Source organism: Gigantopelta aegis, chromosome 4 (genome assembly GCF_016097555.1).
Source record: "Gigantopelta aegis isolate Gae_Host chromosome 4, Gae_host_genome, whole genome shotgun sequence".
NCBI lineage: Eukaryota > Metazoa > Mollusca > Gastropoda > Neomphalida > Peltospiridae > Gigantopelta > Gigantopelta aegis.
Genome location: NC_054702.1, coordinates 78464422 through 78488889, shown reverse-complemented (window position 1 = coordinate 78488889; position 24468 = coordinate 78464422). Strand labels below are relative to the sequence as shown.

The 24468-nt window shown below is 35.1% G+C and overlaps 1 protein-coding gene across 3 annotated transcripts; it reads left to right on the top strand.

The window, feature by feature from the left end:
* The first annotated feature begins 435 nt into the window (after window positions 1-435).
* On the top strand, window positions 436-22399 carry LOC121371156 (3-hydroxyanthranilate 3,4-dioxygenase-like). Of its 3 annotated transcripts, none has more exons than XM_041496831.1 (10): window positions 436-580; window positions 8072-8153; window positions 11970-12053; window positions 13173-13279; window positions 15202-15303; window positions 17915-17958; window positions 18331-18479; window positions 19710-19778; window positions 21218-21300; window positions 21880-22399. In XM_041496831.1, the coding sequence occupies exons 1-10, from the start codon at window positions 498-500 to the stop codon at window positions 21956-21958; spliced, it is 882 nt and encodes a 293-aa protein (XP_041352765.1). In that variant the 5' UTR covers window positions 436-497; the 3' UTR covers window positions 21959-22399. The 3 variants fall into 3 exon arrangements, with proteins under 3 accessions (XP_041352765.1, XP_041352764.1, XP_041352766.1); XM_041496830.1 differs by lacking the exon at window positions 436-580 and adding an exon at window positions 4727-4861; XM_041496832.1 differs by lacking the exon at window positions 436-580 and adding an exon at window positions 6873-7562.
* The last annotated feature ends 2069 nt before the right edge of the window (window positions 22400-24468 follow it).

Sequence of the window (24468 nt, the reverse complement as noted above, 5' to 3'; positions counted from 1 at the left end):
GCAAGGAATCGTTTATACTAGTATATGCATTTCCACCCATCTATACAGGACGGTACAATTATCACATTTTGTATTTATTATTACAATGCATTATTATTATTATTATTATTAATTGTTATTATTAATTTAATTTAATTTAATTTAATTTAATTTAATTTAATTTAATTTAATTTAATTTAATTTAATTTAATTCACTTTAATTTAATTTAATTTAATGTTGTTTAAAAAAAAAAACATTTTTATTATTATTATTATTATTTTGGGGGGGGGGGGGGGGGAGGGGGGTGATACCAATCGTGTGTCACTGGTTAGGACGCGATAATTAAATACCATGAATGATGAACTGTTTGAATTCCCCACAACACGGATAGAACAATGACCTCAGTAATGGTGTGGAGAAATGAGGCCATGGCCACACTTTACTGTTATTATATTATAACATAGCTGACTTGAAAACCCGAGTTAGTGCCTCGCTGTACAACCTACTGCCTACAACCATGGCCGCTGTCGTTCACAACACTGACAAGTGGATCGCAGAAAATAAGCAGTTTTTCGCCCCTCCAGTATGTAATAAGATGATGTAAGTGCCATTTGCTTTGTTAGTTTCATATAATTTCACTGGTTTAGCAATGGGTGTTATATTCTATATTATACTTTTTAAACTGATATATAAGTACTATTTATGACACACGACATTATTATACTAGTAACAACCTTTGCATGGGTGTTTGCAGAACATTTTCCAAAAGGGGCAAGACATGTTAGTACCTGATAAAGTATATGCAGGCACGGCGAAAGTAAATGATTATTGGTTGGTAGGGGGTGGGGGGGGGGGGATGGGGGGGGGGGGTGACTGATTGAGATTTATTATTTTATGGGGTTCAGGAAGCAGGTGCGGATTCAGGTGTGGGGCCCCCTTTTTTCTTGGTCAAACAATATATATTACAGAATACATTATCCCGTCCACCTGTCAAGGACCTTTAAATTCAACTTAAAACAACAACGGGTTTTAGGCCCCCTCTATTAAAACATCCTGGATCCGCGCCTGTAGGAGCATGCTCCCCTGGAAAAGTATTAGGACTAGATGTTCTGAAATGCGTTTTCCTACATTCATCATTACAATTGCTGATACATTAACATTAAAAAGCAACACTTTTTAAATTCTTTTTTCACAATGTAGGCCCAAAACATTTATATGCAAGTGTATACGCTGAATACAATTTATAAATTTCTTACACACCCGTTGGTGAGAATACCATGCATTATTTTTGATAACACATGAGTTGTTAACACGTACGTGTGTTAAAGGGACATTCCCGAGTTTGCTGCATTGTAAGATGTTTCCGACTAATAAAATAGTTCTACGATTAAACTTATACATTAAATATATTTTCTTGTTTATAATACCAGTATCTGTAATATTCAATGTGCTTCTGGCCGTCTTAATATTTGTAAGAAGCCCAAACTGGATTTTGCCTTCAAATAATTTCGTACGTACGAAACAAAATCCTTTTTAGGAAATAAAATGAAATTTAACTTAGTACAAATATTAGAACGATCAGAAACACGTTTAATATACAGCCACTAATATTTTATGCAGAAAAATATATCTGATATGTAATTATAGTTGTCAAAAAGTCTCTGTTAGTCGATAATATCTTTAAAATTGCAGCAAACTCAGGAATGTCCCTTTAACAATTTCAAGACATGCTGCTCCTAGGTGATGACCAGGTCATCGGTGCCATGCAGCCAATGAAAAACAACACGGTGAAAATAGATTACACCGTGACGTATAACGTTAACCTGACAATCATGTGTCTGTGATGTGTAAGTTCGCTACAAGTGCAACGGCTGTAAATAAATTTTAGTCGAAAAAGATGTTAAAATTTGCTTAAAACCTGCTTTTTGAGGATATGTAAGAAATAGAATAATACATTCGTGTCCGATAGATACCATTTATCTCACAAGTCGTTTAAAAACGTATCAAGCTCGCTTTCGCTCGTTAGATACATTTTAAAACAACTCGTTGGGAGATAAATGGTATCGGACGGCCAATCATGTATTACTCTCTATATCACAGCCTGGTATCAAAATGTTGGATCAAATGAAATAATTAGTTACAATTAATAACTGTACCAGGAACATTGTCTGAACTAGGGTGGGGTGGGCACCTTTTGTATAATATACTTTAACTTTCGAATATACGTTTAAAAAATCAGGTCATGCGTGTTCAAGAGTTAAATTTTACGGCAAAATGTTTAATAACAGAACTTTGGGCATCAAGGTGAGTTGGAAATGCACCAAGGCAAACTTTTCCTTCAATAGAATGACACGAAGGCAACTTACTTTCTATCAAGTTTTGTCAGGCAAAATTATTTCACCTAAGAAGGGCATTTACCGTCGGGGTAGTGGTAAAATTCAAACCGTACTTTGTTTTGGAGAGAATCGACAGGCGCTTAATTATTACAAGAATAGCTGATATACGATATATTTGTCATCAAACTGAACTGTCAAATTCAGTTTGACGGCAGGTGTATTGGTACTAAGACGGTTAGAGGTAGGAATAGTCGTCCGCGGCAAAACATCTTTCGACGAAAAGTCCGGATGCCGTTTATAAGCATCACAACTCAAGAAATGTGGACCTACTTTTATATTTCGCTCAACGGCTATTATTAGTATTATTGCATTAATAGTTAACTTCGAATCAGATCAGTGGAACCATTCTTTAATGAGGTTTTTTTCTGTCCCAACAAAGGCCGTGGTATATGCTGTCCTGTCTGTGTGCATATAAAAGATCCATTGCTGCTAATGGAAAAATATAGCCTGTTTTCTCTAAGACCATGTGTCAAAATTACCAAATGTCTGACATCCAATAGCCAATGATTAATACATCAAAGTACGGATTGTAGCCCAGTGGTAAAGTGCTCGCTTGATGCGCGGTCGCTCTAGGGTCGATTCCCGTTGGTGGGTTCATTGGGCTATTTCTCGTTCCAGCCAATGCACCACGACTGGTATATCAGAGGATGTGGTACATGCTATCCTGTCTGTGTGATGGTGCATATAAAATATTCCTTGTTACTAATGGAACAATGTAGCGGGTTTCCTCTCTAAGACTATATATGTCAAAATTACAAAATGTTTAACATACAATAGCTGATGATTAACAAATCTTTAACTTTAATAAATCCATATGCTCTTGTGGTGTTGTTAAGCAAAACAAACTAACTTTAAACAAAACGTTTTACAAAATAGAAAACAAAAATGTGAATCCCTGATTGAACTCTGTCAGTTTGACGGCAGATAAGACAGCGGACCATAGGCTTATTGGACCAAGGCGGTGGGGGTGGGCACCCCGGATGTGTATTGGGTAAACTCATAACTAATCCCAGCAACCACAGGCGTATTAAACGTCCTATGTCAAAGTTGAAACTACAATATTTTGTTATTTTCACATTTATTTGTAATAAATAACTACAAATTAGTCGATTCCACACATAATTAACTTAATAATAATAATTTTTAAAAGTCTGGTACTGGACAAGGGGTTTCCCCCCCGAGTAATTTGTGACTAAATATAGCATGGTCATCATCTTTGTTTCTTTGTCAGCAAAAAAACCCAAAAAAAACCTTGTTGTATATGTACGCATAAAACAGTGACGTCCCCTAAAATACCCCGAACCACTCTACTAGTAAATGGAATTAGTTGGTTGTAATTTTGTATAGCTAGAAGTATAAACTTTATAAAAAAGTTTTTTTTGAAAACCGCCATTATTGCAACTTTGATACAGCACCTTTAAATGCTGCAGTATGTGATTACAGTCTATTATACATTTCACATGTCATTTACAAATTTACAAAACGTATTACACATTTCATTTTATTTCATCTTTGTTCCGCACTTACATCCGATTAAAGTTCAAGCACGCTGTCCTGGGCACACACCTCAACTATCTGGGCTGTCTGTTCAGGACATGTGGTTAGTGGTTAATTGTTAGTGAGAGAGAAGATCGAGGGTGTAGTGGGCTCTGAGTGGGAGCCGATGTAGCGGGCTGCGAACCCTGTACCTACCAGCCTTATGTTCGATGGCTCAACCATGACACCACCTAGCCCGAGTACGCTAAGAGAGTTTTTAAGAACTGTCCAAATATCCGTCTAACTCTCTTACAGTCAGAGTACTCGGGTTAGACACCACCGAAGCCGGTGTATTACGCAGAACTTGTGCAGCTAGCAGTCTTCATAATCAAGCAGTAATTCCAGGCGTCCAGCACCGACTTCTTGGAGTGATTATGTTATACCCACTCATGATTGTCATCCCCACACAACCCGTTCTAATCCGAATCATAAATATATTTGCTTTGACAGTCAAACTGATTTTTTATGGAAATTATATCGGACTACATCTTCCCCACCCCATAATAACAACAAGAAGCAAACACACATACAGACAGACTGAGACAGACTGAGACAGACACACTGACCACCAAAATTAAAAAAAACCCCTAACAAAACAACAAATCATCATGAACTACACTAAAACGCTGATTATCATAGTGGCTATACATATATATAATATATACACACGGCCGATTAGTATGTGTAAACAAACTGATTCTAGTTTGCAATTAATCGTTTGTTGTCTATTGTAGGAGGGTTTATCGCCTCCCCCATCCCCAACAGGGAGGACACGTTGACCTCGATAATGGCCTTGTTATGCATGTAACGCAGCTTGAGCTTGAAAACCTCGACTTAGTTACTCGCTATAAAATTAACTGCCAACGATGGCCGCGGTCGTTCACAACACCGAGAAGTGGATCGCCGAAAACAAGGCGTTTTTCGCCCCTCCAGTATGTAACAAAATGATGTAAGTGTCATTCGCTCTTTATTATAGTTTCATGAATACACAGCTATATCAGTCACAGCAGTTAATTTTGATACTGATCGACAGACTGTAATACGAAAAAAGAAGCTTATAAAACATGCACTACGGTCTAGTGAGCACTAATTAGAATTATCTCTCTCGTAGAGTTAACGCATAAGGAACAGTGGATTGTAGAATCGATCCCCAGTGTACCAGGGTTTTTTCATTCTCAAAGGCTGTAGTATGTGCAGTCCAGTCAATCTAAGATTGAAAAAACAAAAGCCAAAAACAACAACAAAAAACAACCCTAATCTAGAACAAATTGCAACAGAATTAATTTTTGTTGTAATTGTTTCTGAAAGCCATCCTAGACAACATATGAAAAATGTACATTGATGTAGGTAGTGGAAAATGACTTAATTTGCATAAATTAAATATGGTCACCACAGGTGTATTTTTCAACAGTATACACATACACATGTGTGCTGAAACAAAATATATTTAGTAAATGATGTTTTAATTGCATTGTTTTATCTGTAATAACTTATACTTGATGACTTAGGAATACACCCCTTAATTTATAATTTAAAATGTTTTTGTTTATTTTTCAAGATGGCTGCCAACATTCCTATTAAAATAACAGTTTCTCAAAGTCTTGCAACATCATTAATTTTTGTTGTAACTTACTCTCAAAGCCATCCTAGACAACATATCAAAAATGTATATTTATGTTTGTTGAGGAAAGTGACTAATTTTCATAAAATAAAATGGCCACCATATGGCATATGTTACAATAGTATACACTTGTATGTGTACCAGTACAAGATAATTCCATGTATTTGTCCACTGAATCTTACGAATAGTTTGTCATTGTGCTTGCATATATGAGTTATGGTGGCCATTTTGAAATTATGCAAAGTAGCATATTTGCCCCACCTACATCAATGTACATTTTTGATATGTTGTTCAGGTAGAGTTCAGGGAACAGTTGCAATACAAATCATTTCTGTTGCAATTTGTTCTAGGTCAAACCTTATTTTGACTGGACTATTTGGAAACTTTAACTGGTTATGAAATATTCCATGATGGTTACAAGTATGCACATATTGATATACCCTTGTGTGAAAACTATATATGTTTTTATTCACATGCTCATTCTGATAAGGGAGGTGGGACATAGCCCTGTGGTAAAACTGTCACCTGATGCGTGGATGATGTAGGATCTATCCCCGTTGATGGGCCAATTGCTATTTCTCATTCCAGCCAGTGCACCATGACTAGGATATTATAGGCCATGGTATGTGGTATCCTGTCTGTGGGATGATGCCTGTAAAAGATCCCTTGCTATTAATGGAAAAATATAGTGGGTTTCCTCTCTTAGACTATATGTTAAAATTATTAAATGTTTGACATCAAATAGCCAATGATTAATAAATCAATGTGCCCTAGTGGTGTTGTTAAATAAAGCAAACACCGCCATTGACCGTTGCATACATTTCAATACAATTTCCATGTCAAAATACTATATTCTGTGGAAAATGTGACAATGTTGAAGAGGTTATATATGAGTCCAAGTCCAATATATACTCTTCAAAAGAATTTACAATTGCAAAAATTGTAAGGTATATTAGCTGTGGGGAATTAATTGGGCAAACATTACAACCGGTAGTTCAGTATTACAGTAGGTTTTATGTCCACCAAAAGATCTTGAAGGACGATTGAGGTCAGAAGTGAAATTTGAAAGTTGACGTTTTTTATCAGTAAATCGCAAATTCAAACAATAAAAATGACTAAAAACAAAGCAATAACAACTGTATGATCAACAGAATGAAAAAGATTGACAGAAATAATGTTCCACAGTGATTAATGGACCTTCCTGGAAATTGACAAAATCGAGAATGACACCCAACTCACGTGTACGGGCAACTGCATGATGCATGTGCAAACTATGGAATCTGTTTCGGTGTGTTGATAAACAGACCTGAATGCTCTTTACTAGGATATCTGTAATCAAAACATTTAACATTAATATTTCAGATTCCCCTACTTTTTTTGAAGAGTATATTTTACATGCTCATATGCCACTAGTTTCGAGCATGTCTGTCCCGGGTCCTGTCTCTGGATAGCCAGTGGCCCGACTCGGGACAGAATGTTATACATGAGTGCTATTTTTTTTATAAAGTTTATTCACTTTATAACTTTCATTTTGAGTTATTCACCCTCATGCCAGAGCATCACCTCATTTTAATTCTGTTGTTATATAAATGGCATCATACCACTTGCACAGTTGACATTTAGTACTAACAATGACAAGTAACTTCAAACCAATAGGTTATTTAAATACTATAGGGCCTGCAGAATGTATTTGAATGCGAGGTGACACTGTTGGTCTGATGGTCTGTGGGGGTGAAAATAAATATATTTGAGGACCAGAACTTGTTCCCTGAGAAAAGTTTGAATTTCGAGTGTTAAAATATGGAATTTCCAACATTCTGAGCACAATAAAGTGTGTGTGTGTGTGGGACGAGAACATATCCCCACTACATCCCAGTTCCACAGCCCTTGAGGAAGGAGGAGGAGAACTCTATTAATGTGCCTGTATCCCACCAAGGATTCAGCTACGTCTATACAGAGTCCAGTCTCTGTTATGACCAAGGACCTGACTCAGGACACAAATCAGCCCCAGAAAGAAACTTTTGAAAAGGTATTTCAGTATTTTATATCCTCTTTTTTTTAATGAAGAACTATTTCCTAAACTGGGACCTGTTTTCTGAAGCGATCTTATTTCTAAGATCACCTTAAGTGCATAACAACCTAATGCACTTAAGGTAAAACAGGGCTGGACTGTATTAAGCTGCTACAACAAATGTTGGTGGTGAAAACTTAAAGTTTTATTTAAAGAGATTTCTAAATTACATTGATTTATTAATTATCGGCTATTGGATGTCAAACTTTAATTTTTTTTTTTTAATACAAAGTCTTAGAGGAAACCTGCCACATTTTTCCATTAGCAGCAAAGGATCTTTATCTGCACCTTTTCACAGACAGGACAGCACACACCACATCCTTTAATACACCAGTCATCGGGCACTGGTTGGGATGGGATATAACACCCAGTCAGAGAATGGGTCCACTAAGGAAATGGTGGTGTGATGCCATCACAGTGTTGTATAACGCCAGTTTAACACTGTCTGTTCGTGTTGGATATTTCAGGCATAGCGATGGGCAGATGAAACTCTTCTATGTTGGTGGACCCAACCAGAGGAAGGACTACCATATTGAAGAAGGGGAGGAGGTGAGTTACAGGCCGTTCAGCAATTATACTGACAGAAAGAAATAAGGGATCACACAATTGGTAATACTAACAGCAAGTAGTGACGGCAACCAAAACCCTCAAATTAATATTGTCTGAAGTTGAGTGTTTGAGAAAGTCACTATTAAAGCGTCACAGAAGTCTAGGCTAATGCCCTTTGTATTATAGTAATACAGTTGATTATTTCCACTGAACAGACCACTAGCTGGGACTGAGGGCTATTGAGATTCACTCCCACGTTACAACTCTGTATGAAATACAGACATCACTAAGCTAGTAGTGAATTTTTTAATATTTTTTTAAATATTTATTTTCCCCAGTCCATTCTGACCATGTCAAGGTTGGGGAGCCTTGAATTCATGGCCTTACATCAAAGTAATATAATTTATATACATAAGTACATATATCTAATTTGTTGTATAATAATGTTATATAGTCATATACTAGTATAACAATTTGATACATAAATGCATTTGTAATGTTTCTGTATAAATTAAAGATTGGTTAAAAAACAAAACAAATTGCTGTGATGCATATAATGGAAAGGACTGGGAAATATAGAAGAAGAAAGAAGATATAAATGGTTAAAACACATAATAATAAATTGATAAATAAATAAGCAAACAAACAAACAAACAAAACAAAACAAAACAAAACAAAACAAAACAAAACAAAACAAAACAAAACAAAACAAAACAAAAATAAATAAATAAATAAAACAAATAAAATAAATAAATAAATAAATACATGGGGGGGAGGGGTAAATCTATACTAGCGCGAAACGAAAAAGACCTGGAATTCGAAACAAGCTATTGTTAGAAAATACGTTTCAGTCAAAGAGATTAAGCCATGGTGTCCATTGTTGATTAAAAATTTCGTAATTGCAATTCTTATATAAAATAAATCTTTCTATTTCAAACTTGTTTCGCAAAATGTTTTTAACTCTATTGATATTTAATATTTGTTTCTGTGCTTTCATACAGTAGATATAATATTTAATGTTGATAATCAACCAATTTACTATTTTCGTTATTGATCATACCAAACATAACAATATCTTGACTAAAAATAATGTCAATTCCTGTTTCAGTCAATATCCATTCTCGTATTGATTCCCAAATGTGGTTAACCTTGTTACAGTCAAAGAAAAGATGTTGTAACGTTTCACATGAAGCTTTGCAGAAGTCGCAAGCATTAGAATCCACGTAATGTATCATATACAAAAATGTATTAGTAGTTAAGATTCTGTGTACTATTCTATACTGAAACCATGATAATGTTGTGTCTTTTACACATCGAAAAGGAATAACATAATACTTTTCCCATTTCTTTGTATCATACATGTATCCTTCATTTGCATATTTCAATTGTGCTTTTGGAATGAGTTTGTGAATTTAACATATCATACATATGTTTACAACCGCTTTTGTCTTTTAATAAATGTTTTATCTTAAACGGGAAAACAGGATTTTTAAGATTTGTGAAAGTGTCATCGTTTATGTTTTCTAATTTGTTTATAAATGATTTAACAGCATTTGCTATTGACGCATATTCCAAGAAATTTGTATTTATATGATATTTTGTTATAAACTGTTCGTATGTTAAAACATCACCTTGTTCGTATGTTAAAACATCACCTTGTTCGTTTAATAAATCATTAATAAATGTGATACCATTATTGATATAATGTTTGTATATGAATGGTTTGTTACCTATACATATTTTGCTGTTATTCCAGATATTAATACTTAATATATCATCCACACTTTGTGGGTTTTGAACTTTTTGTATATCTATCCAGCTGGACAGTGTTTCTCTCCAAAACCTATTGCGAATATGTTCTATTTTGCGCGTTAGGAAATAATCACCTTGTTTAATCATGTCTGTTAACAATATGTTTGTAACTGACTTAAAGTGATCCACTTTGAGTTATTTAAAAACATTCTTCAAATCCATGTACATTTCAATGCTGTTATAAAATTATTTATGTTTATCATTTTAATACCACCCCTTTCATAATCTTGCGTTATTAAATTTCGTTTCAATTTTTCAGTTTTACTCTGCCAGATAAATTTAAAAAATAATGTATTTATATGTTTTATCAGAATTTCATTTGGATTCAGTAAAGCTATTAATAGGTGAGTTAACTTTGACATTATTAACGTTTTCAGTACTGTTATTCTTCCTAAAACAGTCAATCTTCTGCAAGACCATACTCTCATCAATTTTTGTACTTCTGATATTTTTGAATCATAATTCAGTTCGATTATATGTTCCATGTTCACTGAAAAGTTGATACCAAGCAGGTTAAAATGAGTTTGACCCCATTCTAACTTCCATCTTAAATTTGGTCTACAATTTCTTTCCATCGTTATATGTAACACTCTAGAAGGAATGGGCTTCATGGGATGTGTTACAAGACACTATACTGGAAGGTAGGGTCTCCACGAGTACTCGAGTACATGGGCATGGGCTGAGTCTAGCAAGACTCGAGTTAGTTTACAAACTGAGTACCCATGCATGGAAGAACACTCTCATTTAATTATATTTTTTTAGGTCACTTTACCATATGCTTGCCGCTGGTTATATAGAGCTATGAGACGTGGAGGGCAAAAAAAGTTGAATGTATGGAATGCAATACAATGGCATTATTTGTGTTACCGATGTGTTGTATACAGAAAAACATGAACAACTCGGCAGGGGTTTAGAGTTTATTCTCGATCATCAATCGGGTGGGATATGAAGATCCCTGGTTCCAAGCATACGTATATACAAATACACACACACAAACAAAGACCCTGAAATAACAAAAAGGGAATACTTAAAATCACACACATATCAGAAATCTCAGTTATAATACGTCTTAAAATTAATTACACTTAACTATATACTAGCCTGTGTAATCACACCGACCTTTTAAGCATTAATAGAGAATACCTTATGCAACCACATATCCATACATTAAATTCAATACATCATTGAATTTAAGAAATCATAAAATAACTTAGAAATCACTGATTACAAATCACTGATTACACATAGAACACTATTTAATACATTGAATGTCCTTTTCTAAAGAAACACTATAAAATCACTTATAACATATTTCATAAATACATAGCCTGTCTACAAATAGTTTACTTACCGACTGTGGGTCGGGTCTTTACAGAAGCCTAATACTGGTTGTCACCTACATGTGGTACCTAATAATAAAATAAAGTAAATTAAGTACACATAAACCCATATGTGTACACAAACTAATTAAACAAATATCTCATAATAACTTAGTTATTATGTTACTTTATTAAATACTGTAAATTAGATAGTATAATCATTTATAATAGAAAATATAGACTTTAACCTATTCTACTAGCTATTCTATAAATATAACATAACCATTTAATAAAAAGCTAATATTTAACATAACTACAATACTATTACTTTATTATTAATCACTAAATCTCCTAATCTCATTTCGGGGTGTAGGGGTTATATAATTTTAGAGCTGGTGTGGTCTCAGCATTACAAAACATTATATATGGCATTGGGGGACGTACAAAAGTGGCCACAAGTTGTACTATAAAAGTACTGAACAGTGATTTATTGATAAAGTAAATTCACCAAACAAACTTTGGAAAATGGCAGCTGAATCCTTGCAATTGATTTCTTGTTTGGTGAGATGCCAATTTTTATTTTCTAGTTTATTTTTCTAAGTATAGACAGCAATAGCACTGCTGTATGTACTGCACCTCAATGTTACATTAAAACTATTGTTTATACTGTTCACTTTGATTTCAGTTATTCTATATGTTGAAAGGTGACATGTGTCTTAAAGTTGTGGAAAAAGGTGTTCATGTTGATTTGCCAATCAAGGAAGGGGAGGTAAATCCATTTCATTTATTCAATATTTCCATGAGTGTTATTGTAACTGGATTTGATTAAAATTTAAAGATAAAAATAGGTAATCATTAAGGATATATACATATAAGGATAATTATGTTGTTGTTTTTTCTCACCACATAGCTAATCATTGGTCAACCAGTGGCAGATCTAAGGCAGGCAATCTGAGAAATCTCTTTGGGAACATTTATGGCCTTTGGCCACATGTCATTTCGAACTCCCCAAAATGGATTTTTTGGATCATTTCTCAGCACATTTGTAAGTAATCATTGGTTAACCATTATATATTTTGTGAGGGGTTTTCAGAACATATCGTAGCTAATCATTAATTAACCATTATATTTTTTGTAGCTTTTTTCCCCAGCACATACAGTAGCTATCATTGATTAACAATTATATCTTTATGTTTTTCGCCAGCACATACAGTAGCTATCATTGATTAACAATTATATCTTTATGTTTTTCCCAGTACATACAGTAGCTAATCACTGGTTAACCCTGGATATTTCTCGTCATTGGTTGACCATTATATATTTGTTGGGGTTTTTTTCTTCAGCACTTTGCTAATCATTGATTACTTAGACATTAACCAGAATGTTTGATAGGGGTTCATTTATGTATCGAAATACATGTAATACATTTTATGGTTAATAGTTAAATACAAATTTCATATACATAGCAGGATTTAGCTCAGTCGGTAGAGTGATCATTTGAGGTGCTTGTGTTGCAGGATCTAATCAACTCGGTCGATCCATTTAGCTGATTTCCTTTTTCTTGTTCCAACCAGTGCACCACAACTGGTCAATGTCCGTGGTATGTGCTTTCCTGTCTGTGGGGAAGTGCATATAAAAGATCCCTTGCTGCATTAGGCAAATGTAGCGGGTTTCCTCTGTTGACTACATGTCAGAATTACCAAATGTTCGACATCCAATAGCCGATAATTAATTAATCAGTGTGCTCTAGTGGTGTCATTAAACAAAACAAACTTTAAGCTCTCATACAGTGACACATGTGGATTAGCCACTATACGTTTGTGTGGTGTTTCTCCAGCACCTAGCTAATCATTGTTTAACCATTACATATTTGTGGATCTTTCTTCAGATATTTCTGTTGCCTGCTAGAATAGCTCATTCTCCTCAGCGTCAGGCCGACACGATTGGACTCGTCATCGAGAGAGACAGGGACATGGATGAGCTCGACGGACTGCGGTTTGTACACATATAATTATACGCAGGGATCTATTCAGTGGCAGAGGGCGGAACGTAGCCCAGTGGTACAGCGCTCACTCGATGTGGTGTCAGTCTGGGATGGATCGTCATCAGTGGGCCCATTTGTCTATTTCTTGTTGCAGCCAATGCACTGCGACTGGTATATCAAAGGCCGTAGCATGTACTACCCTGTCTGTGGGATGGTGCATATAAAAGATCCCTTGCTACTTGTCAAAAAGAGTAGCCCATGAAGTGGCGACAGTGGGTTTTCTGTCTCATTATCTGTGTGGTCCTTAAACATATGTTTGACGTCATATAACCGTAAATAAAATATGTTGAGTGCGTCGTTAAATAAAACATTTCCTTCCTTCCTTCCTATTCAGTGGCAGCCCCAAGGGAGGGGAAATCCAATAACCAAGACCTTATAATATTTCATTAAAAAGAATTTTGAGTTGGTGGGGTGGGCCTTAGAATAATTTGACTGATACTGTCCAGAGGTTACTCACTGAGTTTACTTATGATGTTTGTTTTGTTTAACAACACCACTAGAGCACATTGATATATTAATCATCAGCTATTGGATGTGAAACATTTGATCATTTTGACAGTCATAGAGATGAAATCCCCTACATTTTTCCATTAGTAGCAAGGGTTCTTTTATATGCACCATCCCACAGACAGGATAGCACATACCACAGCCTTTGCTATACCAGTCATGGTGCACTGGCTGGAATGAGAAATAGCCCAATAGGCCACTGAGGTTTAGAGTCATGTTTTCTTATAGTGATTTTAATTGTAGAGTCTGTATAATTTTATTCTAGGCCATATTATATCATGTTGAAAGAAGTTATAGGGTAGTATGTATAGGTAACAGTATACCTTCAGATTTCCCAAGAAACTCTTTACCAGCATCAAATCTGCTTCATTCACTTCAGGGTCGGGATTTAGCTCAGTCAGTTAAGTGCTCGCAGGATCGAACTACCTCGGTAGATTCATTCAGCTGATTGTTTTTTTTTTCTCATTCCAACCAGTGTACCACAACTGGACAAAGGCCGTGGTATGTGTTTTCCTGTCTGTGGGAAAGTGCATATAAAAGATCCCTTGCTGCATTAGAAAAAATGTAGCGGGTTTCCTCTGTTGACTACGAGTCAGAATGACCAAATTTTTGACATCCAGTAGCCGATGATTAATTAATCGGTGTGCTCCAGTGGTGTCGTTAAACAAAACAAACTTCTTCATTCACTTCAGTTTACAATCATGTAATTAAGGTTCCGTCCCGTTATACTCGACACACCCCTCCACTATGACATCTGTTTGTCCACGGTAGAGGTTAAATGGCAGAGACACATCCAGAACTATTTTGCGGGGGGGGGGGGGGGGGGGGGGGGGGTGGACTAATGGCAGGGCTTCTAGAATTGTTTTTAAATTCACTAGCCATGGGATCAGTGATTTTTAAAATTTACTGGCCATGATTAAAAATTAACTAGCCCTACTTTACATTAAGTTAATACAATTTTACTAAATGATAGTTATAATCAGATATGTCACCTAAAGAGGGAGATAACACTAACATTGGGGTCAGGATATTTATATTGACAAAATAAGACTTAACTGCAACATTTGACTCAGCATTTTTCCCACTAGCCGTCGGACATGGCAATAGTAGTTATTTACTAGCCCGACATTGAATATCACTAGCCATGGAAGTGGGGCTACCATAATCTAGAAGCCCTGACTAATGGTATTAGTTAGAAAATATGTACTGGTATTTAATAACATAATAGGTCACTTATCTTAAAGAGGCCACTGTTGATACTTCGTAGATATCAGCATAACACATTTTCAGCCCTTGACTATGAGGTCTGTTTGTCCACGATTTCAGCTGTACATTAATAATTTGATGATGTAAGCAATTGTTTCAGGTATTATGTTGAAAAAGATGGTCGTCCAACTTTAGAATCTCTGTATGAGAAATGGTTTCACTGTGAAGATCTTGGAACCCAGTTAATACCTGTCATTAAAGAGTAAGTATTCTTATCTAGTATTCTTCTTCTTGTTTATAGAATGGTTTTTGTTTTTGGTTTTTTTTAATTTTTAAATTTTAATTTTTTTTTTTTTTACATGGAATTTGTCAAAGGAAGTGCTGTGAATTAAAAAAATAAATATGAACTAAAATACCAATATAATAAAATGTGTACATCATCATCATCATCATCACCACCACCACCACCATCATCATCATCATCATCATCATCATCATCATCATCATCATCATTTAATAACAACAAAATGTGCTTATGTCAACTAAATCATCTTTATAATCTTACTATTCACTTTGTCATGAGCCAACATGAGCCTTTTCTCAGTGCAGATGACCTTTCATTCATGAATTCCAAGCCAAATGAACATTAATGACTTAATTGCCATACTATAGAATCATTACATTATTATTCTAGCACTCCCAAACAAAAATTGCAAACTTAATAAATAGCTGGTAACAACCTTGCGGCAAGGTAGTAACTACCGCATTTCGAGCTAGTATTTGGAACCTTTTTACAACCTTGCCGCAAGCTTGCGACGAACTTCTTGCAACCTTGCGACGAGCTTCTTGCAACCTTGCTGCAAGCTTGTTGCATGCTTGCGACGAGCTTCCTGCAAGCTTATTCAGTTTAAGCTAGTATTTGGAACCTTTTTACAACCTTGCCGCAAGCTTGCGACGAGCTTCCCGCAAGCTTGCGACGAGCTTGTTGCAACCTGCAAGCTTGCAATGAGCTTCCCGCAAGCTTATTCAGTTTAAGCTAGTATTTGGAACCTTTTTACAACCTTGCCGCAACCTTGCGACGAGCTTCCCGCAAGCTTGCGACGAGCTTGTTGCAACCTGCAAGCTTGCTATGAGCTTCCCGCATGCTTGCGACGAGCTTCCTGCAAGCTTGCGACGAGCTACCCGCATGCTTGCGACGAGCTTCCTGCAAGCTTGCGACGAGCTACCCGCATGCTTGCGACGAGCTTCCTGCAAGCTTGCGACGAGCTTCCTGCAAGCTTGCGACGATCTACCTACAAGCTTGCATCAGTGGCAGCCATCTTGCATCTTGTATAATTCTTTAAAAAAACCCCAATGGTTTTAAAGTGAAAAACATGAACAGTTAAAACAAAAAAATAGGTGCTACATGTTGTCAGATACTTAGGCTACAAAATTAGTTTACCTGTCTGATAGACATGTTCCATTTATGTGGGATAGTCTTGACTAAACTAATATGCTAAAAAGCTCCTGGTCCTATATTCTTCTTCTTGTTTAAGGTTATATTCCTCCACTATCTGGAGATCCACACTGTGGTGTAAAGTCATTTGTTTGTTTCTTCTTGTTTTCTTTTTTCTCCTGTTCCACCAAGCAGGATTCAACCAAACTTGGTCCACATGATCCTCTTATAGACCTGACCAAGTGTTGTTATTTTTCAGGCCAATAAAAATTCCAAGATGGCCGCCCTGGCCTCTGAATAACTGAGACATTTTTAACTTTTACTCAAGTTCCACCGTGCAAATTTAAACCATATGTATTCCTAATGATCCTCTCATGGCCCTGACCAAGTTTGTTATTTTTTCGGGCAGATTTAAAATCAAGATCGCTGCCCTGGCCTCTGATTGACAGAGACATTTTTTTGCTTCTTTTCAAGGTCCACCAGGCAAGTTTCAATCAAACTTAGTCCAAATGATTCTCTCATGACTACTAAGTGTTGTTATTTTTGTGGCTGATTCAAAATCCAAGATGGCCACCCTGGCCTCTGATTGGCTCAGACATTTTCAACATCTTCTCAAATTCCACCAAGCTAATTTCAACCAAACATGGCCCATGTCATCCTCTCATGGCCATGCATATGTTATTATTTTTGGGGCCAATTAAAAATCCAATTATTACAAGATGATTCTGTTTTAACCATATTGTATTATCATTTGTATGTATTAATATTAATTTTGTTTTAATTATTATTGTAAATACTATCTAAATCTGTAACATGTATGTTTGGTTGTTTAGCCACTGTTCCCACTGAATTTGATAAATCATATGAGAAGTTATGAAATTAAAAAAAAATAACCATGAAAATTATTTGGACTTAGCTTTTTCTCCACAAGTGTAGACATGCTTTCACAGTTGAAGATATACATGCAGCAAGCTTACAAAAATGAAAACATGCTTGCGGGAAGCTTGCACAGTTGAAGATATGCATGCAGCAAGCTTGCAAAATGAAAACATGCTTGCAGGAAGCTTGCACAGTTGAAGATATGCTTGCAGCAAGCTAGCAAAAATGAAAACTTGCTTGCGGGCTGCTTGCACAGTTGAAGATATGCATGCAGCAAGCTTGCGCATGCTTTCACAAATGAAAACATGCATGCGGCAAGCTTGCAGAAATACTGACTACCTTATGCGAGCTAAATGTTAGCTTGCAAATAGCTTGCATTGCTTGTACTACCTTGCAACAACCTAGCCGCAAGCATGCATTTTTGTTTGGGAGCTAGCTGTGACATTTTGTTTTTCATCCATATATTTTAGTAATGTAAAATCTTCCTCATAAAACATCTTTAAATTTAAAATCCTAGATAGAATATGATTTGTTAATGTAAGAAGGTTTGTTATTTCAGTTTCTTTGCATCAGAGCAGTACAAGACTGGGAAACCAATACCTGGTAAGATGTGTTTGAAAAAGTTTAAAAGTTTGGTTTGTCTAATGACACCACTAGAGCACATTGATTTATTAATCATCAGCTATTGGATGTCAAACATTTGGTAATTCTTATATATAGACTTGCTATATTTTTCCGTTTTTTGTAGCAAGGGATCTTTTATGTGCACTTTTCCACAGACTGGACAGCACATACCATGGCCTTTGATAAATCAGTCATGTTGCACTGGTTGGGACAATAGGAGACTGGGTTCACTGAGGTGATTTGATTCTACGATGTAAGCACCTCAGGTGAGCACTTAACCGACTGAGCTAGATACATGTACCACCAAGTGTGTTGTTTTAATACACACATTTTTCATTTGTTATTTCACAGGCACGATTCCCGAGAAAGCACCTATTATTCTAAACTCTGAGCTTACCCTACAACAGCCCTTTAACCTGCACCATTGGCTGGACGAAAACAGGCACAAACTGCATGATCAAGGCAGCATCCAACTGTGGGGAAATCAAACCCAGTTTCAGGTACCGGTATTCTTCTTGTTAATACTTCACAATTTTCAGCTTACCAAATAGCATCTTTTTCGTCTCAACTTTGTCAAATGCCAGATGACATTATCACTGATACATTGTGTATATCTAGCCTTGGTGGTAGCAGAGTTGTCTCTCTTTGGTTAATGATCAAATTGAAGTTGCAATCTTGAATTTATTTTTAACATTTAAGTATTTAGAACAAACAAAGCTCAATTTTCTTTCTCTAATGCACCATTCTTTAATTTATTCTTGTAGTTCCCAATATAGGTCACATAATAATTGCATTTATTTTTGCATGCTTCAATACTGTTACTCTTACTTTATTTATGGGACGATCCGTAAACACGACCGTTTTATACCCTAGACGATTTATACTCTAATTCATTAAGGACATGTTTTATGTTGAATTAAACAATGATAATGTTTGGTCTGGCTTATTTGTTCACTTGAGGGATTTTAACTATTTATATACAAACTATTACGATTATTTTTATTGAGATCAACAGATTGTTAAAGAATAAATTAAATACATCAAATATCATAATTATAATGCAATAATATATCAATATTGAGATTATAAATTGCATATCACAAAATTAAATATTTTATGATACAATGGTGTATTTTATAATTTCAAATGCTTCCATTGATTTAATATTTAATTATGTGGTATGCAATTTATAATATATATCTATATAACACAAATGTTCTACTTATACATGTATTATAAAAAAATAAAAATAAACATGCATGCACACACTCACACACACATGCACACAAAGAGATATATATATAAACAGTTAAAATCTCTCAAGCGAACAACTAAGCCAGACCAAACATTATCATTGTGCAATTCAACATAAAACATGTCCTAAATGTACTGGGTACGAATTGTCTAGGGTATAAAACGGCAGTGTGTACGAATCATCCAGAGACAAGACAAAATGGGTACGAGTCATCCCATAACCTTCAAAAGAAGTTGAGGCACATGTGCTTCAATAAGCCTTTACTGAGCTGAAATTTTGTGTATAGCTTTGTCAAGGAGAGTTAGAGATCAAGTTTGCATTTTCCCATTTTTGAGAGAGTTATGGCCCTTATACTTAGGAGATACAAAAACATTGTTGGGTCCGGTAGGAGACATGTATTGCTTGAGCAGTTCTCCCAGAATGCTTGTTTTAATTAAAAGTAGTTTGTGGATCTGGACTTTCATTTGGTTTACAGGTTTTTATCTGTGGCAAGGGAGCTCATTCCGGACAGCATGATAATGTTGAGACATTCATTTGGCAGTTGGTAAGTTTGAGTATAACATTTTAACATATTAATCTTTGTATAATTTGAGTATTAAAATGTAGCCTATTTCCTGACTACATGTACATGTATAACATTTTAACAAATTCTCAGAACATCGATAGATTTATTGCTAAACATTTTACAACTTTCACAGTAGAGACAGATATTAGTGATCAACATTTTTTGGTCTAAAACTAACTGACATGAATTTATGAAAAACATATCTAAATAACATAATTAATTAGTCAGTGACTGTTAGAAGTTAAGAATATTCTTAGAATTTTAGGCTACTTTTTTTTTAATTATTAGCTGCAGTAGGTCTTTCATATACATGTACATGTATGTACTTTCCAAGAGAAAAAATCATTTTTTTTAATGACAGTATAGCACATTGATTATTTAATCATTAGCTATTAGCAGGTCAAACATAAAACATCCCTTGCTACTAATGAAAAAATGTAGCAGGTTTCCTCTAGGACTATATGTTAAAATTACCAAATGTTTGACATCCAGTCAGTGGCATATCTATGGAAAATAGCACCTATGGCAAGCACTGAAATTGCACCCCTGTCCAAACATCTGACACCCATCTTTTAGATATCTTGTCTGACTTTAATAAAAACTGCTCAGTGGTGCTCCCCTTCAATTGGTGCCCAGGGCATGTGCCATACCTGCCATACCCTAGGTATGCCACTGCATCCAATAACCAATGATTAATAAATCAATGTTCTCCAGTGGTGTCATTAAGAACAAAACAAATTTTGTGTGGTCAGATCACTAAACGTCTTATCCAGATGTTATCCATTAGATATATGAACAATGATATTGATCAAATATATACTGAACTCTATTGAAAATGTACTAGTTAGATTTGTAGTTGTAATTAGGATATGAGAAGAAAAAAATAATACATTTGAATGATTTTATATAACATTAACAGGCAATAAATAATCCCAAAATTGTATACATGGGTTAGAGTTATTGTGTTTTATAGCAACCTCACAATAACAAATGAAAATTGGATGGTGTGTTTTCAATGGAAGGAAGGATGGAAATGTTTTATTTAACGACACACTCAACACATTTTATTTAGGGTTATATGGTGTCGGACATATGGTTAAGGAAGGATCACACAGATATTGAGGGAGGAAACCCGCTGTCACAATTCATGGGCTTCTCTTTTCGATTAGCAGCAAGGGATCTTTTATATGCACCATCCCATAGACAGGATAGCACATACCACAGCCTTTGATGTACCAGTTGTGGTGTACTGGCTAGAGCGAGAAATAGCCCAATGGGCCCACCGACGGGGATCTATCCCACACCGACCGCGCATCAAGCGAGCACTTTACCACTGGGCTACGTCTCGCCCCTTTTTCAATGGAGTTCAGTGTATATGTACTTGTTCCTCTGGCTGTTGAAATCTGTTTTACTTTCAGGAGGGCACATCTTCTGCTATAGTAGCTGGAGAATCACACACACTTAACTCAAATGACACAATGCTGGTGAAGGCTGGAAAAAGGTTTTAATTATTTTGTTCTTCAGTTAACGACTGTCTGTTACTTCTTTTTATGTTCATCAGGGTATAAAAAAAAAATCATATCCAAACTGTGTGAATCTGCGAAAACGTTTGCACTTACATGTAACTTTGCAGATGATTTTTTTTTTTTGCCACTCAGTGAACCATTGAACGTAAAACAAATAAACAATGCTTATCATTAAATTTAAAACATTCATACTAATAATAACATTAAAAGTTCATATTTTAGTTTGAATTCTTTTTTGGTTCCTAAACAATAATGCTTAATAAAACAACAAAATATGTTTACATTCATCAAGAAATGAACAAACCCACATTGCTATAGCTGGCCACTGCGACTGCTTAAATTGTAATGAATATAACAAATTTAATTATTTGCACGTACATGTATCATTGTCATTTAAATTTAATATTTAAAAAAAGTTAGCTAATATAATGCTATTACTCTTAATTTAAAATAAGATATTGATATGTTTTTGTTTTATTAACTCTTATAGAAAGGTAATTACATATTAAAAATTGACAAAAGGTTTAAGGTACTACTTTTTTCTAAAATTTCAGTTACAGTGTCAGTCTTTCAAGAAATTCCATTGCTCTGATATGTTATCAAGACCCAGCTCGAAAGAATGACAGCATGTAAAAGAAAACAGATGTGAGAGGATCAAGAATTGAAAGAATGAACAAGGAAAAAAGCTTTTTCATCAACTTCCGAGCGAAAATGTGCATGCATTACTTTGTCATCAGTAAACACCCACAGTTATTTCTTCTAAATGTAATTTGTATAAACAGCTGACACATTATTTTGAATATAGACCCCTAGGGTAAAATATTCAGCCATTTAAAAAAAGAATTTTTAAATTGTTTTCTCATTATTTCTTTTTTTCTTATTCCAGTTACAACTTACATTTTTCTGTGTTCTTAAATAGTGTTTGCCAATTTATTTTACAGGGGATTCTCAATAATAAAACATTAACGGGACAGACCCTAGTTTTTAAACACTAAGGTATATTTTTCACCTAGACTAGTTTCAACCCGTAAAAATGGACACTAAGTTTGGTTAATTTACAAACTTGTAACAAATTTGGACACAACAGAGTGAAACAAGAGTCTGTGATGTTGAAATGCCCTTTAAAATAGACTAAAATGTGACTCGATAACCGTTACTTTTCAGACGCATGTGCGTTTTAAAAAAATATGAAAAATGCATTTTGTGGTATATTAGAAACACCAGGATAACCAGAAACACTTCAGTTGTACGGAAATGGATAATCTAAGCAATATAATATAAGTAATGTTTGATTTCAGTTATTATAAATGGCACTAATAGTGAAAAATATGCCTTAGTGTTTAATAAGGAATAAAAGAAAGAGGAGAAATATTTATGGACTGTCCGTAAATCTATTAACAAAGTTTGGTATGTTTAGATAAAGCCTGTGATAATGTACACCAGTCAAACATCTATAAAATGCTTATTTCTGTCTTTGCATTTTCGTTTTTGTAACAAGTGTTAATATATATTATTCTGTTTATATTATACTGACTGTAAAGGTGAGGACCCACTACATTGGTATATATGTACCTACCCGGTAGCCATTTTACTTTTAAGACTTTACTTTTTTAAATTATCAAATCAAAATCAGTTTACCTCTGTGTATGTGTCAAGAGTTGATTGTACATTATGTACTTTAGAAAAAGGTATGCATTCACATATAAGCAGTATTTAGAATACACAATAATTTTCTTGTTTTTAGTATACACCGAAGTATTTTGAACATATAATCTTGTTTAGTGTTAGATTAATTTTACCATACAGATCAAAACTATATGTACATATCCTTTCATTTTACAATGTAATTGTTGCTGCATTGACAATATTTTAAACAATATTTTACCACCAAATAGATTAATATTTGGTCATGTATTTTCATTGTTAGTGTAACAATGTTCTGTTATCACATGTACATGTTGTTTTAAATTTAAATTTTGTTTTTAGCATATTGCAAAACAAAAAGTTTATATAAAGTACGGTAGGCAGCTACATTAAATACTTCTCAAAAAATGTCTTTAAATGTGTAGGTAATCAAGTGAGGACATTTTTCTTGTATAAAATAGCCGATGCTGTCTGCCAGTTGCCAACTTAGAGCCATTTTCCATGTATGCGTGTTTTGACTTGGTACAGGTATGGTTACCAAAACCATAATGCTGCTCGTATGGAAAAACTGCCATTGACAAGCATAGACTTGATTTTTTATGAGTTGTTTTCTGTGCCAAGAATCGCATGCATAAAAAAACGGCCCTTATTTGAGATAGGATGTAGCTGTCATCCTTGGTGTGTTTTAATTATCCTGTCCCTACTACATTGTATTACGACACAGCTGGTATATTGGTAGTTGTATTGTGTGCTGTTCTGTCTGTAAGGAGAGAGAGCAGATAAAGCTTCAGTTGTTGCAGTCTATATGGCAGCAAGTAGCTTCCCCTCATTATTTACACCAAGGATAATAGTCATGTGTTACACACCAAATAACCAAAGGTAGAAGGTACATCTATGCAGAGATGTCGTTACAATGTTAAACATCAAGACGAATCAACCCCACCTTTTCGACTTAGAAACAATAAGTTTTTGATAATAAAGATTACATTTTAATTGATTTTACGCTACTATTCTATTACAGGGGTGGCATAGACAGTACGGCCGGTACGGCCATGGCCATACCACTTTTTTGTGTGCGAAAATGTCCGTACAAGTAATTTGAAAGGCGAGTCTGGCAACCACGAGTCGTACCACTATTTTTTACACTGTGCCGCCCCTGTATTAAGTTTCCGGCACCTGATTTAATTATACTCTCTATGCAGGATTGGGGTAATGAGCTTACGTTATTCTATTGTGCTGTTTTCACCTTATTTATTTTCTCCTTATATCCAGTTAAGGTTCAAGCACGCTGTTCTGGGCACACATCTCAGCTATCTGGGCAGTCTGTCCAGGACAGTGGTTTAGTTATTAGTTGTTAGTGAGAGAGGAGGGTGTAGTGGTCTTGCACAAGTACCAACCAGCCTTATGTCCGATAGCTTAACCACGACACCACCGAGGTCAGTCATCAATCTGTTAAAACTCACTCACCATTGGCTTAATCTCAATGCCAACAATGCTGG

Excerpts from the sequence above, each read along its gene's own strand:
- LOC121371156 (XM_041496831.1), top strand. The coding sequence starts at position 498 with ATGGCCGCTGTCGTTCACAACACTGACAAGTGGATCGCAGAAAATAAG. Across the intron at positions 18,480-19,709 it reads GAAATCAAACCCAGTTTCAG|GTTTTTATCTGTGGCAAGGG; the intron begins GTACCGGTATTC and ends TTTGGTTTACAG. Across the intron at positions 19,779-21,217 it reads AGACATTCATTTGGCAGTTG|GAGGGCACATCTTCTGCTAT; the intron begins GTAAGTTTGAGT and ends TTTTACTTTCAG.